General features: G+C 37.1%; 1 protein-coding gene and 1 non-coding gene across 2 annotated transcripts; both read left to right on the top strand.

Annotated features, from left to right (window-relative positions):
• The first annotated feature begins 5,336 nt into the window (after positions 1-5,336).
• LOC118492815 lies at positions 5,337-5,438 on the top strand. Its single transcript, XR_004894816.1, has one exon. It is a non-coding gene; the product is annotated as a small nucleolar RNA R71 (small nucleolar RNA).
• Positions 5,439-8,969: 3,531 nt separating this feature from the next.
• LOC110941908 (PLASMODESMATA CALLOSE-BINDING PROTEIN 2) lies at positions 8,970-11,817 on the top strand. Its single transcript, XM_022183600.2, has 4 exons — positions 8,970-9,127; positions 9,261-9,500; positions 9,590-9,623; positions 11,468-11,817. Exons 1-4 carry the CDS (start codon positions 9,070-9,072, stop codon positions 11,670-11,672), a joined length of 537 nt encoding a protein of 178 aa, XP_022039292.1. The 5' UTR covers positions 8,970-9,069; the 3' UTR covers positions 11,673-11,817.
• The last annotated feature ends 285 nt before the right edge of the window (positions 11,818-12,102 follow it).

Raw genomic sequence — 12,102 nt, forward strand, 5'->3', positions numbered from 1 at the left:
TGTTTAAGTTATCAGACAAAACAGATTGAAACGGGTTATGAAGATTTTGTAGCCACAATCTTGCATATGATCCCATACCCGACCAAGTGGTAATAACTTATCATATCCCAAGCCCGTATAGAGAAAATAGGTTAAGAGTATTTATCTGGGCTAATACTTGTCTTATAAATGCAAGGTTTATAAATAACTCAGTCGTTTAATCAATTGGTAAGTGTAGGTAACAATTTACTGAAAGGCTCTAGTATGGAATGATGGTATAAATAACCAATTAGAATGCTAACGGGTCTTATTCAAGTCATAGACTTAGACCGGCTAGCTTAAAATATAAAAAACGGTACGATACGCTTGATTAAGCAATGACCGGAATAGAATGTAGTTTAAACCCAACAAGTACTAAGACTTGTATAATATGGGTAAACAAATAACATTCTGGAAATTGAGATAAAAATGATAAGGTTAACCCCTAGTTACATAAGCCTAACAGTACGCATATAAGCGATAATGGGTAACCGGATAAGTCATGGACAAGTTCTATAAGCTAATATACTTTAAACAGGTTATAATATCAGTAGGATATCAACTTGTATTGATGCGCGTGTAGTGTAATTATTTTAGATATATATATTTTAAGCCCTTTTTACACTTTTTAGCCAAGTTTTAAATTTATAAAACACGATATTTACTAACACTAAACACACATATGGGCAAGTGCACCCATCGTGGACGTAGTATAGTGTTGGTAAGATACCGAGGTCGTCCAAGGACACAAGAGCTTTTAGTACCCGTTTATCCTCAACGTCTAATCAAATCAAAACGTTAGAAAAAGATTTTTAAACTAAAAATAAAACTAACTAAATGCTGAAAAATAAAATAAAAATAAAAACAGATAGACAAGATGAATCACTTGGATCCGACTCGTGTGTTAGTATAACCTTTGATTATTTTCGCACTTGTTTAAGAGATTATCTTAGTTATTGTAGTAGGCCCCTCTTTTGAAGGCGACGTTACCCTCAACCCAGTAGTTTGAGTCAGCAAGGATACAATCCTAAAGGGTCGGATTATTGAAAGATAATTAATTAAGTTATTAATGCAAATTATGGTAGGCCCCTCTTTTGGAGGTGACGTTACCCTCGACTAAGTAGTCTGAGTCACCAGGGATACAGTCCTAAATAGCCGGGTTATAGTATTAATAGTAGTTAACTTATGATGGGATCAAAGAGTTTGGACCCCCGCCATCCAATACCTTTGGGTATTGAAGGAGGTCCTACTAAATTTGACCAAGGTCCCTTGCAGGACCTCTAAACGCTGAACAAGGGCAAGACCCTTACCAAACCGTTCCCTTAACCCCCGACCAGGTAGCCAACATACCTCCATATAGACCGTGGAGATATGAATGGTGAAAATCTTTTATTTTATGTAGACAGTAAAATAATGCCAAGACACCACGGACAAACGATAAGGAAGAATCACATTCAACATAAGCAACTAGTTATTAAAGTCATTAATACAAAACCAATTAAGAAGTGCAAAAGATTAAAAATAAAAAGTATTATACTAAACATTTGTCTTCACCAAGTGATGTAAGAGACTTAGGCAAACATGGCCTTGATTGTCAAGAACTCTTACGATCAATCTTGGATCCCGAGACGACTCACACACTCTATGATGGATAATGGATGATGGTGGTGGATGATGGTGTTGTGATGGTGGTGGGTGGTGGATGAAGTGTGATAGAGGTGGTGTGCCAAGGGGTGAGTTGCAATGAATCCAAGCACTCCTATTTATAGGCTGAACAGAGGCCTGGGCACGGCCCCGTGTCCGCTGGGCACGGCCCCGTGCCTGTCTGACACTATCTCTCCTCATTAATTGTAATTTGCAATTACAATTAATGTGCCTGCAGTAATTTATATGTTGTATTTTACACACATCAAATATCCACACACTTGAATTTTTGCTTGTCCTTAAGCAAAACTCTTTAATATGTGGCTTACACTCCCAAATGGAATGGGTAGAAGATAAGGTTTTGGGCTTGTCATAGAGTGTCGGGATTTTCCAAGATTGTTTAGGTTTTATTTTTACTTATTTACAATCCTATTCGTCATGATTTATTAAAAAATTTTCATAAGGTAAATTATTTATTAAGGCATAGCATACCTTTCTAAAATTCCATTTATATACAAGTTTACATACCTCACGGGAGAAATCACTCACACTCAGCCGAAGGTGTATTTTTAGTGAATCACTCGAGAGCGGCATGGAACTTATTCCTACCATAAGCTTGCCAAGCAATCAATCCTCCTCCCTTTTAACTTTATACCTTTGTAAATATCAAGAGGACTTTTCGGGTGAAGGGTTAGGCTTGGGCTAAAGGTGGGTGGTTGGGTTAGTGGTTAATAGAAAAAGGGCAAAAATCGTAAAAAGCGTCGGTTTTCGTAAAACATTTTGTTTTTGTGACTTTTTATTTTCAATGAAGTATTTATTCAAACAAGCTTTTGTTTGAGGCGCTTTGTTTGTTTATTTCTAACTTCATTGTAATTTTTTTTTGTCACACGAAGACCGAGCTTGTTACTAAAATAAAAGGTAAAAATAAAAAGGGTTTTTGGTGGGTAAAAAGGGTTTTGGGTTAAGAAATGAAAAGGTTTAGGCTCAAAGGGACTAACTAGGGGGAATTTTTGGGTAGGTGAAAAGGAAAATAAAAATAATGGTGTTGAAAGAAAAAAGGTTAGTCCTAATGCCTCCATCATTTACTTACTTGGGTTTAAGTTGGTAAGGACCGGGAATGAATTGTCGTGGCAAGTTCTAGAGTCGTAAGAACCTAGCGGCTATTCACACAAGAAACGAAAAATGAGCATTTAGCGTAAAGATGTATATTTGTATGCTCAATAAAGGCTCAAAACTCACTTTTGTGGGAATGAGTTTTTATGTGATCAAGTATATATAATCGAATTTTAACTAAGCTTGTCATGCCGTTTCATAATTTTCTTATGTTGGTTCTTTTTATCACGACGCTATCGGTTGTAAACTAATAAAAATATAACCTTGTTAGTTTTAGAATTCCCAACTTAAACTTAGAAAAGTAAAAAAATTAAAATTTTTTGAAAAAAAAAATTTGGGGTGATTAGCGGTTCCAATAGAGTTTTGTGTAAGGCTTGTTATTAGGACTTGCAAAATTCAAGGTTTTAGCATCTCCCCCCCCCCCCCACTTAAATTACACATTGTCCTCAATGTGTCCCAAAAATAATTTTTTTAGGTTGACTGAATGTGCAAAATGGTGTTAAAAGCAAAATATTTACGTTACTGGCAGTCTGGACACGGCCCCGTGTTCAGGTGCCAGTAACAATAATTAAAGAAAAGAAGCAGAAGCCTGGACACGGGGGCGTGTTCGGTGAACACGGCCCGTGTCCAGTTACCTGAACTGGGCATTTGTCTGCAGGATGTTCAGCACGGGGCCGTGTTGGCTGGGCACGACCCGTGCTGAACTTACTGTAATGGAGAAATTGTTGTCGGATGGCCTTGTTTTCGTGCATGGGGTTATGTTTCTCGTTTCCCTTGTCATCCTTGACCACCATGAGTGTGTTTTATTCCTGCAAATTAAAACTAAAAGATTAAACTTAAACTAAGGATAGTTCCGTGGATTGCCTCCGTGGTGCGCCACGTTTATAAGGGTCCTTGGCTAGACCCAAGGCAAGGTTATATGTTTTCTGAGCGGGATGTTTTGCATCCCATGTTGCACCGTCGGAGAGTATCATCCAAACTCGAATCAATAACCTTCATGTAACTGACCGGGTCATCGTCCTCTATTCTCTTCCCAACCCCGAACTTTACTTCATCATCCCCATATTTCAAAGTGAGTGTTCCGTCATTCATGTCTACCACTGCTTGTGCGGTGGCGAGAAATGGTCTCCCTAGTATGAGGGGGACCTTGGTGTCTTCTTCCATATCAAGTATGACAAAGTCGGTCGGGTAGACGAAATTGTCGACCTTGACTAGGAGATTTTCAATGACACCTTGCGGGAACTTGACGGATCGATCAGCAAGTTGTATGCTCATTTTTGTAGGACTCGTTTTTCCTAGGCCGAGTCTTTTGAACATTGATGAGGGCATGAGGTTAATGCTAGCCCCAAGGTCGGCTAGTGCATTACGAACGGGGGAGTCCCCAATCGAGCAGGGAATTGTGAAGCTTCCGGGATCGATTTTCTATTGGGGGAGTTTGTTGAGTACGAGGGCAGAGCATTTTTCGCCTAAGTTAACTAATTGCAATGTTTCAATTTTCCTTTTATGAGTGAGAAAGTCCCTCATGAACTTAGAGTATTTAGGCATTTGGGTTAGGACGTCAATGAAAGGAATGTTGACATGCAATTGTTTTAGTAGACTTTCGAATTTTGCGAATTGCTCATTGGTCTTTTGACGGATTAACCTACCGGGGTACGGAACTCGAGGAGCCTTGGTAGACTCTGATGAGGGAGGGGAACCCTTCTCTTGTAAGGGCGGTGTTACGGTCTCCTCGGTAGGCGGAGGGCCTTCCGTAGGACCCACGGTGCGGTTCCGTAGTGTTATGAGATAAACTTGCGCCTTTGGGTTTGTTTCGGTATTGCTTGGTAACGCGCCTTGTGGTCTCTCGGAGAAATTTTGTGCTAGTTGACTTATTTGTTTTTCGATGTTTTGAATACTAGCTTGTTGATTTTTAAAATTTGATTCTAATTGTAGAAACCTATCCGAGTTTTTCTTTTCAGTGTCGGAGATGAGGCGAGATATAGTATCTTCAAGCCTTTCTCGTCCACCTTGTTGCTGAGGGAAATTTTGTGACTCATTTCTTGGTTGTTGAAAGTTTGTTCGTTGGTTTACGCTTTGTTGGTTACTACCATTGCCGGGTTCTCTCAAACCAAGGTTAGGGTGATTTCGCCATCCTTGGTTGTAGGTGCCCGTTGGAGGACCTGACGGCCTAGGTCTATTATCAATGTAGTTTACCGATTCTTGTTGATCGTCTGTTTCTTTCATACAACTCCAATTTTCATGTGGCCCACCACACCCTTCACAATCCATAACCGAGACCGTTTTTGTCATTTCCAATTTTTTTTTTTTTTATTTTTGAAGAAAGGGCCTCGATTTGGGCTTGTAAAGAAGTGCTTTCATCAACCTTATGGGCGCCCGAGGCAATGGATTTATTGCCTCGGGGAGTGTGCCACTGAAAATTGGTTTGAGCAATTTCCTCAATTTGATTATATATTTCATGCGGGCGGCGATTACCTAAAAGTCCCCCGGAGCTAGAGTCAAGTGTTTGCCTTGTGTGTGGCAACATCCCATTATAGAAAGTGGATACTTGTTGCCATATCGCAAGGCCTTGATGTGGACACTTTTGCAATAGCTCCTTGAACCTTTCCCAAGTTTCATATAAGGATTCCCCGTCCTCTTGTGAATATGTATTAATTTCAGTCATTAATTTAGCCGTTTTAGCGGGAGGGAAATACTTATATAGAAATTTTTGGGCTAGTTCATCCTAGGTGTTTACCGATCCAGCTGGGAGGGCGTTAAGCCAAGCTTTTGCTCGGTCTTTTAGTGAAAAAGGAAACATTCGGAGGCGGATGGCGTCATTTGATGCTTCATTGATCCGAAAGGTATCACATATTTATATGAAATTAGTAATATGTAGATGGGGATCCTCGTCCGCAAGCCCATGGAAGGTTGCAGAGTTTTGAAGCATCTGTATCAAATGCGGCCGAAGTTCGAAGTTATTGGCTTCAACATTCGGTGCATTGATAGCGGCGCCGAGATTACCTACGGTGGGTCGTAGATAATCCATGAGGGTACGTTGGTCCGCCATTGGAAGTGGGTTCCCCGAAACCTTCTATTGGCTTTTAGCTTTTAGTCTTTTTCTGAGAAAGCGTTCGGGTTCTTCTAGAGGTTCTTTTATGTCTTTATTAGAACTGGAGCTCATACACTACGTAGAAGTGTCGTCTGTTTCCAAGTCCTGCAACAAAAACAAAAAAGACTGTTGGTCAGAAGGTTCACCACGGCCCCGTGCTCAGTTAACACGGCCCGTGGTCGGAGTTACGGTGATTGTTTTCCAGATCCCAGTTAATGGAGAGTTTGGACACGGCCCCGTGTTGCACCGACACGGCCCCGTGGTCAGCCTTCTGTAACTTGGAAAACTAAAAACTGTCAGTAATAATGTTGGGCACGGCCCGTGTCCGACCAGGCACGGCCCGTGCTGAGCGCTGCAGAAGCTGAAAAACTAAGAAAATCCTAAAAAAATTAAAAGAAAATAAAAAAAAATGATTAGGCCGTTGATTCCTAACTTTCTTAAAATCCTTGTGTCCCCGGCAGCGGCGCAAAAAACTTGATGCGCGTGTAATGTAATATATTTTAGATATATATTTTAAGCCATTTTTACACTTTTTAGCCAAGTTTTAAATTTATAAAACACGATATTTACTAACACTAAACACACATATGGGCAAGTGCACCCATCGTGGACGTAGTATAGTGTTGGTAAGATACCGAGGTCATCCAAGGACACAAGAGCTTTTAGTACTGGTTTATCCTCAACGTCTAATCCAATCAAAATGTTAGAAAAAGATTTTTAAACTAAAAATAAAACTAACTAAATGCTGAAAAATAAATAAAAATAAAAACAGATAGACAAGATGAATCACTTGTATCCGACTCGTGTATTAGTATAACCTTTGATTATTTTCGCACTTTTGCACTTGTTTAAGAGATTATCTTAGTTATTATAGTAGGCCCCTCTTTTGAAGGCGACGTTACCCTCAACCCAGTAGTTTGAGTCAGCAAGGATACAATCTTAAAGGGTCGGATTATTGAAAGATAATTAATTAAGTTATTAATGCAAATTATGGTAGGCCCCTATTTTGGAGGTGACGTTACCCTCGACTAAGTAGTCTGAGTCAGCAGGGATACAGTCCTAAATAGCCGGGTTATAGTATTAATAGTAGTTAACTTATGAGGGAATCAAAGAGTTTGGACCCCCGCCATCCAATACCTTTGGGTATTGAAGGAGGTCCTACTAAATTTGACCCAGGTCCCTTGCAGGACCTCTAAACGCTGAACAAGGGCAAGACCCTTACCAAACCGTTCCCTTAACCCCCGACCAGGTAGCCAACATACCTCCATATAGACCGTGGAGATATGAATGGTGAAAATCTTTTATTTTATATAGACAGTAAAATAATGCCAAGACACCACGGACAAACGATAAGGAAGCATCACCTTCAACATAAGCAACTAGTTATTAAAGTCATTAATACAAAACCAATTAAGAAGTGCAAAAGATTAAAAATAAAAAGTATTATACTAAACACTTGTCTTCACCAAGTGATGTAAGAGACTTAGGCAAACATGGCCTTGATTGTCAAGAACTCTTACGATTAATCTTGGATCCCGAGACGACTCACACACTCTATGATGGATAATGGATGATGGTGGTGGATGATGGTGTTGTGATGGTGGTGGGTGGTGGATGAAGCGTGAGAGAGGTGGTGTGCCAAGGGATGAGTTGCAATGAATCCAAGCACTCCTATTTATAGGCTGAACAGAGGCCTGGGCACGGCCCCGTCAGGTCATATTTGTCTTATAAAATATGGCATTTATTTATAAAAAAGAAACGATCATTTTGCCCCTATGGAAAATGACAAAATAACAGGATTTTATAAGACAAATATGACCTGATTTCATTTTTGGACCAAAATGGCATCAAAATTGAAACCATAGGGAGCCAGATGCAAAAAATTTGAGTTTTGGACTAAAGTGACAAAATTGACCAAACCACATGAACCAAAATGGCAGTTTACTCTATTTATTTTAGAGTTAATTGCCAAAATCGTCCCTGAGGTTTGGGCAGGTTTGCCATTTTCGTCCAAAATGATACTTTTGTACCAAATTGCCCCCAACGTTTGTAACTTTTTGCCATTTTCATCCAAATCACTAACTTAGTTTATTTTTTCTGTTAAGTTGAGAATATTTAGATAAAACTGGCAAATATAAAACCACAGGAACGATTTTGGCAATTTACTCAAACTCTTTTAAATTTCTTTTATTTAATTAATTTTGTTACATATATAATAAAAAAGAATATACATACAACTTTTATATGAAAAAAAAAAGAATAGCTTTGTGACATAATTTTTATAAATTTTCATCCAACCACTAACTAAGTTAATTTTTCTATTAAGGCGAAGGATGTTTATAAACTAAGACTTCAATTAATTTCTAATTTTTTATAGATCAGTTTTACAAAAATAAAATCTACTTAAACCTCTAAATTTTATAAAACTAAAATACTGGTGACCTTATTGAAAAAGGTCAAATAAAAAATCTTATCATAGGTAGTTTATAATTTATTTTCTACTCTTTTAAATTCGCTCCTAAGGAAAAACAGAAGCCAATGCCCCCCCCTCTATCAAACAACGTATCGTTAACAGAAAAAATAAACTAAGTTAGTGGTTTGGATGAAAATGCAAAAAGTTACAAACGTTGGGGGCAGTTTGGTACAAAAGTGTTATTTTGGATGAAAATGGCAAACCTACCCAAACCTTAGGGACGATTTTGTCAATTAACTCTTTATTTTATGCATTTCTCAATAAACTTGGAAAAATGAGCTCACCTATCGACCTGAACTTTAGGGGTGTTTGGCCTAGCTTTTTTAACAAAGCTTATAACTTTTTTTAGTTTTTTTTACAAAATAAGCTTAATTTGATGTTTGGTTTAGCTTTTTAAGCTTATGCTTATTAGCTTATATAAGCTAATTTGAATAAGCTTATTTGATGATGGTTTTTTAGCTTATTTGAAGAAACCTTCTTTATGTAAGGACAAATGATATAAATAAACTATAAGCTAATCCAAACACATTAAAAAGAGCTTATAAAATGATAAAAAATAAGTTATAAGCTAGTTTAAAATATAAGCATAAGCCAAAAAATAAAAAAACTAGGACAAACACCCCTTTTTATGGTCTCCGTAACTCAAATAAAACCCACTTCATCAAACCACTTCACACCCACTTTCTCTCTCTCTCTCTGACTTCATCTCTCCCAAAAGGTTTAACCTTCATCCATGGCTGCTTTACTTGTTTCCATGCTCATCATCATCATCTCCATGGCTGCTCAATCAAGTACACACATTTCCTCTCAAACACCCTTCCTTCCTTCTACTTTCCCACATTTTTCTACATGTATTATATGTCATAACTTTAAACATGTAGATCTGATCTGAACATTCACAAATGTGTGTATTTTTGTGTGAAGGTGCTACATGGTGTGTGTGTAAAAAAGGTGGACAAGATAAAGTGCTACAACAAGCCATAGACTACGCTTGTGGTAACGGAGCTGACTGCACCCAGACGCACCAAGGTGGCAAGTGTTTCAACCCTGACACCATTCTTGACCATTGTAACTATGCAGTCAATAGTTATTTTCAGAACAAGGGCCAGGCCCCTGGCTCATGTGATTTCTCCGGTGCAGCCATGGTCACTACCACAGATCCCAGTTAGTGTCTCCTTTTTTTTTTTTGTTTTAAGTTGATTAAATTAATTATTTATTTATTTTTAGTTAGTTTACTTATTTTTTTATGTTAGGTGCTAATGGGTGTACTTATCCCACGTCTGCAAGGTATGTATGTTGTCCTTTTGAAACCTTATATTTTATTTATGAAAATACGTTTAAACTTTAAAGTAAAGATTTATGAAAGTATTTTGGTCCTTGGTTTCATGAACCGGGTCGGTAAACTAGAAAACCGTGAAAATGAACCGTTTATGTCTCTATCCGGTCTACTTGTTTCGGTTTGTTGGACTGTTAGGTTGATTTCTACGGTTTTTGAATGAATACCCCAACTGGGGGTGTTAAGGAGTGAGTTGCTCGTAAGCTACTTGGCTTGATAAATCTCGTGTTGAGCCGAGCTTAAACACCTACTCGGCTTGATAAATCTCGTTTTGAGTCGAGCTTAAACACGCACGAGCCCACATTTATGCTTACAAGTCTAAAAAAATAATATTTATCTACTTACATATTACCCATGTTAATTATTAATTATTATTATAGAAATCCATGATAAATCACACATGTTATTTATTTATTTCTATTATTTATTTATTTTACTTTTTTAACGGCAACTTTAAAATCACACATGTTATTTATTTATTTTTATTATTTATTTATTTTATTTTTTTGAACGACAACTTTGAATTACTCACAGATATTATGATAAAAATTGTTAATAAATAATAAACGAACCTCAGCCGATTTTGAAAAACTTATTTACGAGCTGAGTAAAGCTTAGGCTCGACTAGACTCATTTACAACCTTAACCGCTAGTCTGCTACTAAGGAGGCTTTTAGCTTTTTTATCCAATTATACATTTTTACATGAATAAAAACTTGTACCAAATTTATCAAAACACAAACAATGTTAAATGCTTTTTATCTATAAACGAAATCTTAACGAAAACAATGAATTTAGAGTAAACCGTGTCCACGAGGTTTGGTCACTTTTGACACTTTAGTGCAAAACTCAAACCTCTTGAATCTGTGTCCTTGTGGTTTCAGTTTTGTTGTTATTTTCATACATAATCAAAAGTTTTGTTGTTATTTTCATACAAAATCAAAAAGTTTTGTTGTTATTTTCATACAAAATCAAAAGCTTGTTAATTTTTTCAGTTAGCATCTAATTTTTTTTTGTCTTTTCTCTCCCTTTAATGAAGGGCAAAATTGTATTTTAACGTTTTATTACAACAAATTAAAAAAATAACAACAAAATTGAAACTTTCACAACGTTTGAGTTTAAAGACTCTAGTATGTTGTACGGTTAAGTAGATACATTTTGGAAGTTTACTCATAAATTTATATTTTGTTACGTCAACTGTTTTGGTGAAAAGATTTAGTAGCCCCCCACATGTGATTTGTACAGTGTATATTGTACGGTTAAGTAGTGATGATGCTGTGAGACTTGAGCCTCTGCCCAATAAATTTGTCCGCATCGAACCCACCGACGACAAGACCTGGTCCACATATATAACCCATAATCACAACCGTTGGATCAACCCCAAATCACATTTTGAGATGTGTGTGCTAATCTTTTTAAATACTAAAATATTTGGTTTTTACCTTTAACTCTGGGGTTGAAAATTAAAGGTTTAGGGTTTAAGGTTAAAAACAACGTTAAAAGTTAATTATACAAATGGCCTATGTGGTTTGGCTTGGTTCACTTCGTTAGGGTTTAAGTTTTAAAAGTTGCAAGTTTGAGTTTTATGGGTCTATTTTTGTAAAAGGTTTGGAATCTAACGCTAACTTTTGTTGAATTTACATAAAATGACCAAAATACCCTTGAGTAAATGTGTGACGTGGACCAAACCACATAGTCCATTTTAAACTTTATTACATATTTATGGCTTTAACAATCGAATAAATCAACGAATAATATTGATGGGTATGCGTTACACATATCGTTATGTTATGCAGTGGGTCTACAAACACTCGTACACCGGGTTCTTCGTTTGGCAACACTCCGTCGACAACTGGTGGGTTAGGTGGTGGAATGGGAAACTTGGGTCCGTCTGCATCCGATGACATTAGCCATGGTGGGGTTAGGTTACATCAACAAACCAACATTTTCGGGTTTTTGGCTATTGTAGTTGCCGGAGTGGTGATGCTTGCTTGGGGTTAATGAAAAATGGGGTTTTGTATTTGTTTTTGGTGGTATGTTGGTGTCTCCTCCCTGATTTATGTGGAATATATGTAACATTTAGTGTAGGGTTTTTATTATTAGTTCTATTTTGATTTTCAATGGGTTATTTCTCGTTTCAAATTTTGCTAGTGGTGGTATCGGTCTCTTATTCGCGTAATCGCGTTCTTTGTTGGTTGTGTAATGAATTTGTTAAGTTCGTATAAAGACTTATTTTTTATAATTTTGCGTAAAATTTTTACTAGATAATCATACAATTTTTTATTTTAAATAAAAAATCTATCAAGTGACCATATTAACTTGTAAGTATTTGATCTTACATGCCTACATGATAAATGAGTCAGATGAATACACATAGAACTGTTTTGTTAACAAAACACTGATACGCAAAGTCTGATTATACCTTTTTAAA

The sequence above is a fragment of the Helianthus annuus genome, chromosome 5 (genome assembly GCF_002127325.2).
Source record: "Helianthus annuus cultivar XRQ/B chromosome 5, HanXRQr2.0-SUNRISE, whole genome shotgun sequence".
Lineage (NCBI taxonomy): Eukaryota > Viridiplantae > Streptophyta > Magnoliopsida > Asterales > Asteraceae > Helianthus > Helianthus annuus.